The 17,120-nt window shown below is 35.7% G+C and overlaps 1 protein-coding gene across 2 annotated transcripts; it reads right to left on the bottom strand.

The window, feature by feature from the left end:
* Nucleotides 1-614: 614 nt before the first annotated feature.
* On the bottom strand, nucleotides 615-15,778 carry LOC131431154 (uncharacterized). 2 transcript variants are annotated; one of them, XM_058596697.1, is made up of 5 exons: nucleotides 15,610-15,778; nucleotides 10,121-10,613; nucleotides 3,136-3,201; nucleotides 2,667-2,846; nucleotides 615-2,605 (listed from the first exon to the last, which is right to left on the bottom strand). In XM_058596697.1, exons 2-5 carry the CDS (start codon nucleotides 10,326-10,328, stop codon nucleotides 1,047-1,049), a joined length of 2,013 nt encoding a protein of 670 aa, XP_058452680.1. In that variant the 5' UTR covers nucleotides 10,329-10,613; nucleotides 15,610-15,778; the 3' UTR covers nucleotides 615-1,046. The 2 variants fall into 2 exon arrangements, with proteins under 2 accessions (XP_058452680.1, XP_058452681.1); XM_058596698.1 differs by lacking the exon at nucleotides 3,136-3,201.
* Nucleotides 15,779-17,120: the final 1,342 nt, after the last annotated feature.

Below are 17,120 nucleotides of genomic sequence, written 5' to 3' on the forward strand. Positions count from 1 at the left end.
AAATTCAAAACTATGTGGTTAGCAGAAGGAGTCATATACTATCTCTGTGGGAATATTAGTTTACCAGCTTTCGTTATTATTGGCACTGCGCATGCAGTAATCAACATACACGATGAAACGATAAGTAATTTGGTGATCATTGTAACTTGCACGTATTCAATCCTCTGGTTGAATAACACTGAAGCCGACAGTATGCTTCATTTTATATAGAAGAGTTTGGGTTTGTTTAATTTGGTTTTCCACTGTACCGGATATTCCTGACTGACAACTTTGTCGTATGAAAGCAACCCAAACATATATGCACCTTTCGATGACGTAAAAGTCGGAACCAGACTTAGCTAAATTACAAAAACCAGGCTAAATATTACAGAAAATCTAAAAACAAACGGGAGTATGGAATTCGAAGAGTAAAAACGTTAATGTAATATATTGAATATGTGCCAATCAAAGAACGTTAGGAAATTGAGGTTGGGGTTTTCAAACAGATTTCTGAATTGCTATAACTAGTGACTACCTCACAAAACAAAGTTATTACAGAAAAAAATAATCTTGATTGCTTGTGATAAAGTGATTTTTAAAGAATCAATTAATCATTTGAAATGATGGTTCAATATTTATTAAAGTCTTTATAAATAATACTATCTCTAAATAGTATCGAATGAGTATTCTAAATGAGTCTCTTTTTTAGAATGTAGTGTTATTCTAAAGAAAATAAATAGCTTCAGTAATTCACTATCATTTAGCGGTTTTTACGCTGCCTGATCAATCTACCATTCAATCATTTGACGTGAAAACCGTCATTACGTACACAAAACGAGTTTTGTCCGGCAGACAAATCCCATGGCAACGTTGGCACGGATGAGACTTTTAAGTTCCATGTGTCGCCCTTTACACCCATTCAGATGTATAAATGCAAGTAGAATAAATAAATAAACCTAGAAACTAGTCCTGGAACGCCCACCAAACATTCGTTGCTAATTGACGGTATTCGCATGCTGCCGCATTGGATCGGGTTCAGGTATGAAACTTCCAGGTAGTTAGTTCCATCAACTACACACGACCGTCGCATCGCAGTACTTTGGACACCGATACGTATCTCGGGAAACGCACAGTTCGCCATTGAAAACGTAATTGTTCGAGCATGACAAATTTGTCGGTTTGCCATCGATGCAGAAGAAATATTTCGAGCAGTTGCTATCATAATCAATTTTGAAGCCATTTTTCGAACATATCGGTTCACATGTGCGAGGTATACAGTTCAGCAGCGGATCAGCTGCAGCTTCTCCGTGTGGACATACATAGGAGTCCTGCGAAACACAGCTATTTCCGTTAAACATCTTGCTTCCCCGACAGGTAAGAGTTTGTAGCTTCTCACCACGCTGACAGTAGAAATAGTTTCGACAGAACGATTGAAGATCGTGGTAGTATCCATCCGATTTTCCAAAGCACACGAGATCTTCCGGACAGAATGTGTCTTCGAGACGATCAATGCACTGTCCGTGGCTGAAGATTTGTCCTGGATTACACAAATATGAGGTTTTGCTCCCCTCATAGCAGTAGAAATAGGAGCGACAACCGCTCGTTGAATCACGGTAATATCCATTTGGTTTATTTGCGCAAGAGTCGGAATTTGTACTAGGACAAGAGTATGTAGAGGAGCTCACACAATTTTCCCCATCAAAAACAAATCCAACAGGACAGCGAAACGTCGTTTTATTACCATTAAAGCAGTAGAAGTACTGGACGCAGTTTGAGGCATCGGAAAAATCCTGATAGAAACCGGCAGACCGCTGAACGCAATCACTTGAATAACCTGATTCATGACAATTACCGTCTTGGTAAAGTTCAATGCACAAGTTTTTCATTGGGTTGTACTGAAATCCTGCCGGACATGAATGCTGTTCGACCGTTTGCTGTTTTGAACAGCGGACAAAATAGGAGCAGCCTTTTCTTGGATCGATGTAGTAACCGTCTATCTTTTTCTCACAAATGTCACCCGTGAGAGCTAATCTAGGACAGTGGTACAGAAAATCAGGAACACACTGAAACCCATTGAATGTAGTAGATCCTGGACAGTCATGCCTAGAGACAATTTTTCCATCTAAACATTTGATGTAATTTTTACAGGTTCTAGACGTAGGATCCAAATGCATCCCATCTGGGAGCCAAGAACAAACATCATTCGTTTCCTCCATGTAATTACTCATGCAGCCCAAGATTTTGACATCATCGTTGAAGGTGCATCTTCGACTCATCTCATCATACGCATATCCTACGGGGCATTCCAGTATATCGACTACGTTGTTATCCTGACAAATCATAAACTTTCTGCACTGATCATCATCGATCACATGATAGCCGTTTTGTAATCCATAGCATCGATCATCTCCGTTAAATGAGATCATGACGGCCGAAATCGTTGGCCTTTCACAGGTGACCTCATGTTGCGGTACACATTTGCTACCATCAAACAGATGGCCCTGAGGACAGTTGTCCATCCTGATCAGCATACCACCCTTGCACTGGTATGATCTTCTGCAGGCCTGCGTAGTATCGGCGTAAATACCGTCGGATTTTCCCGTACAGATAGGCTCGTAACAAGTTCCTACAATGGAAAAATGGTGATAATTTATTGGTTCTAAAGAATTATCTCGGTAGGAAAGTACCCTGTGAGTGAACACATTTCTGCTGGTAGAAGTCAAAAAAAGATTTGTCATTGCATTTATATCGGACTGCTTGCCGTTGGAAGCAACGATAATATGATGAACAGCTGGTGCTCGGATGTGCGTAGAAGAACTCATCGTGATGAGTGCATTTAATGTCCACTGAAGCGATCTTTGAGAGTCCTGTAATAGTAAAGTATGGGGGTTTGAAAGAAAAACAATTATTTTAAAAATAATTTCAAAGTGCAAGGGAAAGGAAATATTACCGAATTCATGAGACATACACGGTTTTGTAGTAATTTGAACTTTAAGAAAGGGTTTTCTGCCAAGGTAGCTTAAACAAGATTCGAGTCAGTTAAAATCTTGCACGTTATTTTCACAGCTGATGACAAGTTTTCACGTTTAGTTATAATTGTTTGTAGGGGTAGTGCACATTTAAAACATTGTTTGTTACTTTTAGCAATACACTCACCAAACAAGATGGCTTCATTACGATAAAATCTGAATACTACACGGCCAGTTGCTTGAAGCTTACGCTCTGTAAAACGGGAACAAACTAATATTAATGTGTGAGCACGTTTGGTGCAGCAAAACCAATTCGAACTCAAGGTAACTCAACGGCTTACTGGAAAGGAAATTAATCTCACTTAATAGGCATATCTCACAATAATGCAAAATTAGTTAAGTTGTATGTTTAACAATCATAGCAATAAGGGGCCTGCGAGACATTCTTGATTATGTACGAATCTTGAAAAACTAACTAATACTGACACATTGACTATAGCCCTGCATACAGTTTGCTTTATTATTTATGGTAATATAACGTACTATTCATGTGAATTTGGAAGATTAGATAACAACTAAATCTTGACTAATTTGTAGCCATGCATACAATTTGCTTTATTATTATCAGTATGTTCATACAGCAGTCATGCAATTGTTCTGTATATTCATGAACCGGCTACGAAGTCGGTTTGTACTAAAGACCAAGATACGCATAGGAATTGACTTCGATTCCTGGTTAAAAGGTTACCATAACTATTCTGATCTAAGTTGCACAACGTGTGCAGGGTTGAATTCCTTAAATTTAATTCCACAACTGTAGATGCCTTCCTAATACGTCAACTTATTTGGACGGATCAATTCGAACCCACTTACATTCAAGATATTTTTGGACAAACACAAACAAGACACGCACGCACAATGTGCGCTAAGATATGAAAATTAGTGCTACAAACCTAAATATAAACGAAAAATTGACTAACTAAAACGGCTGCTATTGAAGTTTTACTGAACTAGACTTTCTGTTCTGGAGTCCTGAAATTATTAAAACGCGAAACAAAATATTGTATCTCTTCCAATGTTGGGTCATGCTGGATTCAAGCTGCAACTCTTAGATGGCGTTCAACAATTTAGAGTCTAAGCGAACAGAAGAAATTCGTGCGCCATTGGAGAATATTTGTAGTCTTTACCGTTAGTTAAATATGAATAACATAAGTAAGCATTTCTACATTTTCTACAATTTTCTACAATTTTTACACATTTTGCTATTTCACATCCTGAAACCACGAAACACGACGCTGGTTAGGAACATGGTGTTTGCGGTGATGACGTGATTAGAGAACGCCAGTGTCAAAGTTGGATAAGAAATTTCGTGTTGGCGACTGAAACGTAAAAAAAACTGACCATTTATAAAGCCAATTATAACAGACGATGTGAAATGGGATGTTTACAATACCGTTAAGAGAAAAAGACTAATGATCAAGAGAGATGAACAACCACAAACCATATCAAAGGCCCTTGTTTATCAAAGGAATGCAATGCTTATGTTAGTTGGAATTTCGATAGAACGGTTCGTTTTGATCTGCTAAGGAATCAAACCATCGACTCGGAAGTGCACTATCGCCACCTTAAAATTATTAAATTATCACCCTCATTCTTGTTTACGGCCGTATGCGATACGTTCGAAAGTATAGCAAATTCGTATTCCCGTTTACGTTCGAATCAATCACACTTTTAAACATCGTACATGCATAAAAAAACGCCCATCCAACTTTAAACTATCAGTTCTGGTACAGATTTGAGTTGTAAATAAAAATCTTTGATATCATTTGTTATTTGACTTGTTTTTTTCACTGATTTTGTATCATCATGTTTGCTTACGTCCGTATCGACCATACGACGAACACATGCTTTCGAACGAATGCGAACAAGCCATTCTTGTTTTCACTCGAACGTGTACGTACGCGATTCCTGTGCAAAAGAAGGATCGGTAGCGCAGGTAGTTTTTTAAGGAAGATTGCAAGCATCAAGGAAGTGACGAATGCTACATAATAAATAAATATCGTACTCAGGACCAATTTTGTTCAAGTCGGTAAATAAAATTTTCAAATTAAACTTCGTGCAAAGTAAAAAAAAGCATTTGAAATAGCAGTCCGATCAGTAGTATCTGCGAAAAATATGTTGAATTTTTCTTGCAATTTTGTCATGTTTTCGATAGCCTACATATTTATTTCATTGGTAAAATCATGCATTTAATATAAAATAAAGCATGTTTACCCATGGCGTATTTTCCATAAAGTACTTAATAGATGCAAAATTGATGCGTAAAAACTTTGAACCTCGCATATATTCAAAGGCTCCCCAGAAAAAAACAGTATTTTGCTATACTGCTTTGCTTTCTAAATGATTTATGCAAAACACAAATTTATGATTTGATTAAAAATCACATTTAGATTCGAAAATAATTTTGTTAGAGATCGGTTAAACTTTTTTCAATGTGTTCGAACGGTTGATTCGCAACATTAAACTGACGAATCGAAACCACGGCATTTCGTCTATTCGTCCGTAAACGGGAATGGGACATTTCGTTCGTACGAATGATGTTCGAATACACGTTTCGTTTGAAACTAAAATGGCATACATTCTAGCGTTTCGCATATGGTTAATCACATGAATTGGACTGATTACATCAAGGCTTAGCATTTATTTTAAGAAGTTTACTGATATTTGAATATTTTGTGGCAAACGAGTCGCGTTCGAATTCATTCGAGTGAAAACAAGAATGGCTTACTCGTATTCGTTCGAAAGTATCCATTCGTCGTATTGCGGATACGGACGTAAACAAGAATGAGGGTGTATATAAAAAATTGGTAGGACTGGCCACTGAATTTGCTAGTTATACCACGTCCACAGTATTGCCCTGATCATGCACTAGCAGGTTATCGTTTTTTCGTTTTTTCCAGAACTTGTTGAACTAAAACATTTGATTCAGATGAGATATTTTGGCCCGGCGTTCTTATTTTTGGTTGTAATAGAAATGAAGTAACTTTATTTAGTTTTTGGCTGATTAATAAGCAAAGTCTTGGCATTAAATTCCTTTTGTGGAATAAGGCCTTCTGTTTCGAGAGACTTCGCAGCAGATTCAGAGCGTACAAAATCATTGCATGGCTGGTACTACGATCCTACTGACATACCAAGAATCCTTCCAGGTCGGTCCAGGTAGCTATAATAATTAATGTTTATTATTAATGTCATTTATTTACACATTGCTTTAACCTTTTTGGTCGTTCACCGGGTGTTCCAAAAGCTTTTTGGGCGTGGAATTTCACAGCTTCCCGAAAGATCGAACAAAACGAATGTTTTATTGGGGGTGACAATCGATTAAGCATTCCATGAGATGTAGAAGTAAAGTCCTCTTTAAAGTATCTGTTACTATTTACAATACTTCCAGAAACGGTTATCAGAGACCAGTATAACGAACTATTTAGTCGTATGTGCACTACTAATGACGAATATATTGAAATAGTTTTGAGCCCAACTTTGAAAATTTTAGTATCATCGTCTTCTATGGCGGTTCAAATTTCAAAATTAGAATTCGGAATTGGATAAAACTCACCAATTTTGTATGGGACCATAAGTACATTTTAGTTTTAATTTTTGTTTATTAAATTTGTTTTGTTCTTCTTTTAGCTCCTCTATTTTCGATACTTTGAAACGGAGTTCGGAAATCGGTGTAGTAGAAGTCAGTTAAATTCGTCAAATTGATTGTGCGTTCAACATAAATTTTTTTGTACCTTCCGGGATTGAAAACCGAATACCGGTAAAACTGAAATAAGTTTATTTGTTCATCGCCTCTCAAAATCTGTGAACCCGATAAACCCGATAAACTTATGTACAATTTTTACACTAATCACTCTGTACCTCATGAGCCGGAAGTCGGATCTGAATAAAAAAAAGGTAAAACGAATAGTTTTTATGAGATCTTAAGGTCTTTTATTTGAATGTTAGAATGACGAAATCGGTTCAGCCATCTACGAGAAAAATGAGTGACATTATTTCAATTTCATTACACATATCATCCTGTAGTTCTGGAACCAGAAGTCGGATCCAAATGAAATTCAGGAACCTTATAGGACCTTTGTTCATATGAGTCAAAGTTTGTAGAAATCAGTTAAGCCATCTCCGAGAAAAATAATGAAATAATTTTTCACACATAAATTTGCTTAACTCGACGAACTTTTTCGAATGGTATACGTGGGTAAGAAGTTGTGTTCTTCCAGCAATTATTGTTGCAAGCAGTATAATTTAATATAAATATGAAATTGTTTTGAATTTGAAAATACATTTGTCATGTTCGAACGATTGTGTTGCCAAAAACGAACCGTGCAAAAATCGAAACGTCATTAAAAAGGATGCTGTTTATAGTCTTTTAAGTGCTGAGAAACAATTTCATAAAACAGTATTGAAAATCGTGATTCACTTGCTCCGAAGCATCGTTTTATCATCAAACGCATAAAACTCCTACAACTGGAATAAGGGAAAAGACGCTTACACACAAAATATCGATATCTCCGTTTAAAATGAATGGATTGTAACAATCTAAAGCTTGTTGGATAGCTATTACCGTGCGGTATCTAAGTCTAAAAACATATTCTGTTTTCAAGGTTTAATTGTGACAGATATTGTCAAAAAACAGAAAATTTTGCTATAAAACTTCGTATAACTTAAAAAGTAAACATTCGATCTCGAAAACATTTAATAGCGTTCCGGGCGACGGGGAGACATTTTATTCTACAGTTTGAGCAGACTCTGTACCTATTTTTTATATTTATAAAAAAGATAAAACAACTGTTCATTGAATAGACACAGGAATGTTAGTTCGGACGTAAACCTGAATAACCTACAAGAACATTCAAAAGTTGTAGAAATCGGTCAAAACATCTCTGAGAAAAGCGAGTGAGTACCATTTTGAACGGGAACCAGTATAACCGGAACTGTTTTTTTGGCCATCTACTGACAATGACTACCGAATAGTTTTAAGCCCAGTTAAGAAATTTTATTTTTTGCTTCGCCGCTTGATGTTACGGTCTAATTTAATATAACATTATTCACGTTTTATTTCTGAAGCCGTGGTGAACGGATCTGGATAAAGCTCAGGAAATCCGTATTTGATCCAAATTTTGTGCAAATCAGTTAGTTAGTTAGATTATTTCGGTATTTGACACTTGGCCCCCAGGGAAAAATTTTACTAGTTCAGTTTCAAAGCTATATATGAGAAAGGCAAAAATACTTTTATATTAACATTTTTAAATCAATCACCGTGTATCTCCGGAAGCGTATTCAAATGAAATTCAGACAATTTGTATGGAATCATAATACCTTTCATTTGAATCTAAGTTTGTGAAAATCGGTTCAACCATCTTTGAGAAAAATTATTTTAATGTTTTTGGTGCACCCTATAATTCCAGAACCGGAAATTGGATTCAGATGAAACTCAGGAGCTTTTTATCGGACCAAAAGATTTTATATTTGAATCTAAGTTTGTAAAAATTGACTCAGCCATCTCAGAGAAAATTGACTGACATTATTTGTCACAAACACGAACCCGACACAACGGGACTCAATTCAAAAGTCGGTTTTTACATTCGAAGCATAACCTTTCTTTATGATAAAGGCAACAAGAAGAAAATTCCGAATAAATGAATATCGAACTATCACACGGAAAAGCCGGAAATCGCAAAACAACTAAAATATTAGTTGTTTTTCTGTATTTGATTGGTTAAAATTTGGTACAACTAATCGAATGTTGTTTTAACTAAACTGTCATTTTTTATTTATCGTTCTGGAAATTTAGCAATGACACCTACTAAAGACATGCACCACAAACGAGTAATGAAACGTTACAGTTGAGCAATGACATACACCCTAAACGGAAAATGAAAAGTTTCAATGAGATCTCACTTGTGCAAAATGAGTAATGACACACTCCCAACAAAGTTACCTGTATGCATGAAAGCAAAAAATTTCTCAATTGTTTCAACCAGTTATTTAGTTATTTAAACTTAAGACGCCTATTACAATAAATACTTTTTTACCGTTAGTCTCGTCGGAGGGCTGCTAATCGTTCACCGCTTGAACAACGAAAATTAGCCTTAGTACCTGTTTAAAGCTTTACCACTAAACTCACAGATAATATAAAAATGCAATAAATATTGTAATTCACAAGAGGAAATTCACCAGCAAAATGTTCACAGGACATTGAGAAATTTTTCCTCCATTTGCAGAATGGTTCGATGGAAAAGCAGTTTTATTACCGTTTTCAAGAATATTGCTGAAAAGCTTAATGCTACAGATGCATTTTTTGATTTCAAGAAAATACAAATATTATCACTTCACGTTAGCAGCAATTTTTAAGCGGTAAGCGGTAATTACATTGACATGAATTGTTCGAAAATACATTACTAGCAGATGACAATAAAAAAAATTATATTGTAAGAATATATATTCTGTACATGGATAACTTCGTTTACAATTAACTCTTATATTCTCCTGCATACTTTCACTTACATAAAACGGCCACTACGTAACTGACATAAAGGAACGAAAACAGGCAACATCGCGAATCTATTCGTCTAATCAAGATCAGTTTCAATCACAGAATAAAAAACTTTTCTAATTTTAATCTTATTTATTACAATTGAACACTTGTTTGTGAAAACTAAATACCCGGAACCACTATGTAGTAGCTCTGCAACGAAATTCGGATCCAAATCTAAATATTAATCCGTGGTACTTAATTCCATGAGCAAATACAGACACATGTGAAAGAGGTTTTGGTTGTTACCTTTACTACCACATTATTGATTGAAAAAGTTGCACCTTATTACAATCAGAGATGCGTATAACCTCATTTATGAAATTATTTTTTTCAGTAAGCGTTTGGCCAAGTATGTAACCAATTAACTCCAATCAGTTGATCGCATTTTTTTGGTCCGTGTTGTTATCCTGTTTTTTTTCTAATTTAACTATTGATGAGTTGTTTACAAAAAATCAGTTAGTATATTATATAATATATAGGTCGATTCGGAATGATCACGACTTGTGAAAAATTAAAGTAGAATCACCGTACAGAAATAAGGTCTTATCCACGTCTAAAACTACTCACGGGCACTCACCTGTCGCAAGAACGGTGATAGCAGCGGTGACAAGGATGAATACACTACCGCCTAGCCGGACGGTTCCGGCTGCCATTGGGCGTGTTTGACTGAAATATGATCGCCTCCCAGACGGTATGTCTGTACTCTTTCGTGGTCGCCCTAGTTTTCCGATTGCATTGCGTTTCCGTTGTTCATTACTTTGAATGTTTGTTCCTGCCATGATCATTGAAGAATGCTATTTTTTGCTTCAATAAGCTAATCGCTTTATAATTAAAATTCTTACGGCTCTTCAAATTGTAAGCCTTTGCTTACATTTAGGACCGCAAATCATGCAAACCGATAAAAATTCAGAGATAATGAACCTTCGCACGTTGTTGTTTACAATTCAAAGTTTAATTATAGTATTTTTTCACTGTATTGAAACGAGACAGCTGTACTTGTTTGTACTTGCGTGAATTGATTTGTGTTTGTGTTCTGGCATGTGCGGGATTGTTGTTGTTGTTCAGGTAACCTGTAATTAAAACCCATGATGAGAACGCTTCGGATCTTATTAGTGAGGTCAGACTTTTTCGGCGCGTGCCACGATGAAGGAAAATGTATAGAAAATTCGCTAAATGTGATTATGTTTTAGCGATAGTTTCAACTTTTTTACCATATATTTAGCTAGTCATTATGAAATACTACATCGATTATGTCAAAACACTTCACGGAACTACTCATTTTAATGAGTCAAGGTCGTCGTCGTCGACTGCAAGGCACCTCGATTGATTGAAACAGTGTCTAATTGTTGCTGGGCTCAGACGATCAAAGAATTTATGTGGTAGAAAGACGGAGAGCGAAAATGTGTACCGTTAGCATTGTGACGTCACGTTGTACAGCGTTTATCGATATGGTTTTGTCAGCTGTTCTGTACATATCTGCCTACATGTGCGTGTGTTTAGACGTATTGAAGATCACGTGCGAAGATCATCAAAGCGCAACGGAACTGAGCGTCAGAAAAACGTTTTTTGTGGACCATTGGAATATTAAGCTTTTTATTGTTACAGAGTAACTTGGTTCAACATAAAGCATTAGGTCCATAGAAAAAGTTTTAGTAAACTGCCAAGGATGGCACCGAGTACATTTGAGACGTCACGATAAAAAACCCTAATACAAGATCTTGCTACACACGTCATTGGAAACGAGATCCTACAGAAGATTTAGTGTTCTTTCGTGTAGAACCGTGGATGGTTGTTTACGTCATTTAATTGATCAGATTGAATCTCAAAAACGTGCTTAATCTACCTACCAGTGAGATGATACCTTTTTTACCAATCCACATGTATTTTTTTGCGTGAATATTTTTGAGTGTTTCTAATTTTCATGAAATTATTTTAATTACCGTTGTTTGAAAATTCAATCACTCATTACCCTTTAATTTCAATCAATCAATCAATCAATAACAAAAATTGTATAAAACAATAAAATTATTCTTTTGAATCTAATCGTGTGACAATCGATTAAGCATTCTATGAGATGTCGAAGTCACTTCCACTTCAGAGTTTTTGGTAATTATTTAAGATAAAATTCCCTAAAATTCAAGAATCGGAAGTCGAAATAGGATAAAATTCACAATTTTTGTATGGAACCATGATACTTTTTATTTAAATTTTTGCTTATAAAATTCATTGTAGTCTTCTTTGAGAAAATGATTGAGCTCCTCTATTCCCAGTACTTTCGGAACCGGAATTCGGAAATCGGTGTAGCCGAATCTAAGGCATTGTGAACCATTTCATTTGATTCAAAAGTTTTGAAAATTGGTGTAGCCATCTTTGAGAAATCGTAGTGCGTAGTGACTTGTTGGATAGCTATTATCGTGTGAAATCTAAGTCTCAAGACATATTTCGATTCCAAGGACTATTATGAACTGAAAGTTTCAACACAAAACTTTGCATAGCTCGAAAAGTAAACATGCAAAGTCTTGGCATTACATTCCTCTTGTGGAATTTGACCGTTCTATTTCAACAGACTTCGCAGCCGATTCATAGCGTTCAGAATCATTGCATGGCTGGTACTACGATCCTATTGACACTAAACGAAAAGTAAACATCCTAGCTCAAAAGCTTCCAATAGCGTCCAGGCCACTGTAGATACATTTGCGACAGATTTGATCAAAATCGGTCCAGCCATCTCTGAGAACTCGACCTGTTTGTTAAGAGTTTACTTTAAAACATTGTTTGTCCATTTTACTCCTTTACTCCAGAACCGAAAGTCGAATCCGGATAAAATTGAATAGCAAGATATGGAACTTTCATTTGGTTAAGCGGTCTCTGAGGAAATTGAGAAGTATGATGCAGGTGAAATTTAATAGCAGACTATAGGACCAAGAGATCATTCAGTTGAACCAAAGTTTGTGAAAATTCATCCAACCAACACCGAGAAAAGGGACTACATAATTTTGTAACATACACACATTCACACACACACACACACATCTAAAAACTGACATGTGCTAGTCTCGTAGAACTGATTCGAATGGTGATTCAGTGATTGCATAATCTTTATATATAAGTAAGGTGTAAAGGTTTCATCTCACTGCACAAAATGTCATGAAGAAGGATGCTATACACAGTTTTCAAGCGCGTATTCAAAATCTTGTTTCACTTTGCTTCCAAACATCGCTATATCATGAAACGCTCAAACCCAGAGTTCCGGCAAAAGTCTGGCAACAATACAACAACCGTTTCTGGCAGAGAATTTCGCCTAGCGGTTATTAACGGTTCTGTTTCTGTCGGATTTTTGCCATACAAGATTCGCAGAACCGGTTTGAATCGGTTTTACATTATTAGCGTCTTGGTTTTATTTTTTCAATAAAAAGTACATATGAAAGGCAATAAGTTATTGCTTTTCATATATACTAATTATGGAAAATGTTAACATTACTTTCTCACTACCAAACATACATATTTTAATCTCATTTACCTCGTCTCAAGATTTGTTTTTTGTATGTACATGCGGGATTGTCGGATTTCAAATGAAGTCGAATAAAAAGAAAAAAAGGAAGAGAGAAATAAACAAGACATATACGGCGAGATAATGACGCAATTTCGCCTGGACAATTTTGAGAGCAGCCGGAATGCAGCCAGCCTTCTGACGGTTGCCAGAATTCCTCTCATGCGGAAAGCTCCTTTTACTGAGGTAGAGAGGAAAAATCACTTTCACAAAAATGTCATATTTAATTTTCGGAATTTATTTAGTTTTTAAGGTCAAATTAGGCAAATATTGTAGAAAGCTGAAAATTTCAACAAAAAACTAATCAAAAACCACAAATCGATTAATTTGAACTGTTGAGGTGTTGTTCCTAATTAATATAACTAGTTCGTTAACGAAGGAATTTTATTTTGTTACGGAATGTTGTATCTCTCTGCACGGAAAACTTAACTCTCACTACAATACAATATTTCGCATTTTTTTTTCGCAGTGTTAAACTATGCAAAAATATAGAAAAGTGTTGCCCTAATCTAAATTTTTTTTTAAATTTTTTTTCCGATGCGAAATACTACGACAAAAATTTAGCCAGATAACCATTGCAGTGGTTTTTTGATGATTATATTTTTTTATTGAAAATATTTCATATATCATACGAACATTTCATATCAAAGCATACGAAGACCCTGAACCGTTAGGATAAGGTTTGGCTAGCTAACAGAATAGCCAATATAGATATGTTAGTGGTACCACAGTACTTTTATCGAACATTTTAGAAGAAAAAGCATCCGAATTTCTTGCAATTTCGTTATAGAATGCTTTTATCATAGAGTGCTATTTTTTCAATCATGTATTTAATAATGCACACTGCGTTAGCTCTAAGATACCGAGGGCAGAAAAGTGCAATGTAGTTGCTATTTATCTTAGTTTTCCTGATTGACTAATACGAATGAGTAATTTTCCGTACAAAAATTTTTTGATAGGAACAATTCATTTGTAACCTAGGGTAACGATTCTAGTCTACTCTTCTTTCTTGTACATATAAGACTCCCAACAAATTATATATTTCAGTAAAGCTTGATAACTGCAAAACTTCAATTGCGTACCATTCACACAACTGGCGAAAAAATCTACAAGAAATGATATGATTTCGATCCCCAAGGTAGAAGCCCGCCATAAATCCGAAAAATCAAGAGTTCGTCTCTTAATTGTGCATTGATGTTCCTCATGGTCGAACTATTTAGCTATGTTCTAGTATTTCAAACACACAAGTTGTTTCATAACAGTACATGCTTATGTTAATTCCGAATTTGTTCAACATATATTGACAAAAAGAAATTGAACATTTTCAAAACTATAGATTAGGTAAAAGCGTTAACAGTATTTATTAAAAGAGTGTTAATTAGGTTTATATGAACACGAATAAATGTTTATATTGTTTTTAATATTAATTTAATGTTTTTAACACATTAGCCAATTTATTGTACTACACGAGAATCTAGTGATTGAATAAAAACACAAAAAACATAAAATCGAAATATGTTTAAATAAGCATTAAAATATTTTGATGATTTTAACTCACTGACGACTAACAATAATAAAAATTTCTTCACTTCTTATATACACTAAAAATAGAATATTCAGTATTTGTAGTGCTATCAAAATCGCAGTAAGTATTCAGTACGACCTGTTGGAATATAATGGACAAATTCGACAGAAGGAATGTCATGCCTTTGTTTATAAAATATTCAGATACATTACACTTTCACTGTTGAGACGGATAAAAGGCTCGAGAAAGATTTAACAACACTAGTTCTTCTGACGGCTTCTCAAAGAACAGGTGTTTATATTTTATTATTGTACTATTAATTGTACTTTAATAATATCAAAACGAATCTGAATAACGAGTAGGCAGCCGGAATTGCGTGATATGCGAGACCGCCTCTCAAGCAGCTAACCTGGGTTCGATTTCCAACACCGCCCTTTAAGAAGCCAAAGCTTTAAAAAAAAATCTACATTACATAATTAATACCAATGAATTTATCAGCTGATCGTTCTTGGTTTTCAAAGTTCGAATCGATGTACCGCTTAAAATTATTGTCTACCGTTTTGCATTTCCGTGGTCATAAACGATGGAAGCCAAAACAGTTCCCCCTATCGAACCAGCGTCTAGTGCATCGACTCGTCTCAGTCATTGCTCGTGAATCAAAACATTTTAATACGATTTCATTCTCTCCACTAGTGATGCAAAATACCGATAAAAACTGTTATTAATTGCTACATCCGCATTGACTAGCATTCTATTTTCTATGAGAAAACTTTGCACTTTTGTCTGCAATGCTGCATTCACCACATTCTACTCTCTGTCTATTTAGCATGCACTGCACGATTTTCAGAAGCTTCTTCTTTCAACCTCAATCGTCGGCAACAGTCTCTCGTGGGAGTGGAATATTGAACCAAACCGATTGCTATCGCCACAATAAACACTTATTTCCAATTCAGGCTGATGTTCGCGAACTATTATTGCAAAATCATCTTACACAGTTTAGCTGATCCGATCCGATCCGCTCATAGGTGAGTGATAAAAAAAAACTCTTCAAGCACGCTTAACACCAATTAGAAGCTAATGCACATTTGTTTTTGGGCTGCGTTAAATCTCACCACCATTGGCACTGACTGTTGATGAGAGAGACGGTTTAATCCTGTCGACCGACGTGATTCGAATGGAGCGGCACCTGCGAAAACGCTATCAATATATACTCTACAACAAAACGGGTGAATGATTGCGTGAGATGCTGCGGTTGCGGATGGGTCACCGATTCACCGAGAAACTCAGTCGGGTGTTCGAGCAGCAAATGTTGTTAATGGAGGCGCGTTGTGTTTCATTTTTGCGTAGAATAAAGGGTATGCCAGATTAAACTAAATTTGCTACTGCTACTGAATAAGCTTTTAAAAGGTTAGATGTGATACTTTTGTTTATGTATTGAAATGAAAGGTTTTTGACTGCACATAAATATTTCTTAAAAACAAAGTTGAAAAAAGTAAGAAATTTGGAATATTAAAAATTTCTTTAAACTTTGTTAAAACATATAGAAAACACCCTATTTTTTATGAAAGTACGTACAATTTCAAAAAAGTTTACTGCACTCTAGGTCAAGATGGAAAAATGATGGACCGAAAAATTTAGACTTTTAAAATTAGATGAATTTTTGAAAATTTTTGAAAGGATTTTTGTTACCCAATGTTTATGAAAGTACACATATGCTTAAATGAAAAATGTGTTAATCACAATTTTACTACGAAGCACGTCCAGAAAGTAAGTCTATTTAATTAGTGTAGGGCTCAAAATTATTAAAACCAAAACATACTTGGTTGCATTTGTACGTATGCAAGTTATATTTCGAAATATTCTCGATGCAATTGATGAGTCACGGAAACAATTTTTTTATGCCAGCCTGAAAGAAATCTCGGAACGGGTGTTGCGTGATGTGTAAGTCAATGCCTATCAAGCAGCCCACCTGGGATCGATTCCCAAATCCGCACCTATGATCAGAAAGTTTTCCTGGCCCGAAAAGGCGAGTGAAAAGGTTAAAAGGTTAAAATCTCTATAATCAACACAAAAAGAAAGAAATCTTCCGCCAACTCTTTAGCCCACTTCTTCACTTCCTCCTTCACCTCCTCGTCCCTTGGGAACTTGAACAATCCCATGTGGGAAAGAAATGGAAATCTGAAGGGGCTAGATCAGGTGAATATGGGGGGTGGCCCAAATCGACCTTTTCAATTTTTTTAGCATCTCACAGGAGCTTTTCCCTTTGCAACATGGTAGCGAATGACGGCACGAATTTCGCACACTAACTTTGGATTGGTCTCGCTTCGAAGGGGAGGTGGAAGTGTTGCCGTGTAGTATGTGGAAACTTTTAGATTGTTACACTATTTTGATGTACGCCAGTTTCTTCTGTATCGATTGCTTGCATTTGAAACGTTTGTCGAATAACACCAATGAAAACAATCGATAAACATGTGGATTTTACGGTTGATGGATTTTTTTTGC

The sequence above is a fragment of the Malaya genurostris genome, chromosome 2 (genome assembly GCF_030247185.1).
Source record: "Malaya genurostris strain Urasoe2022 chromosome 2, Malgen_1.1, whole genome shotgun sequence".
Taxonomy (NCBI): Eukaryota; Metazoa; Arthropoda; class Insecta; order Diptera; family Culicidae; genus Malaya; species Malaya genurostris.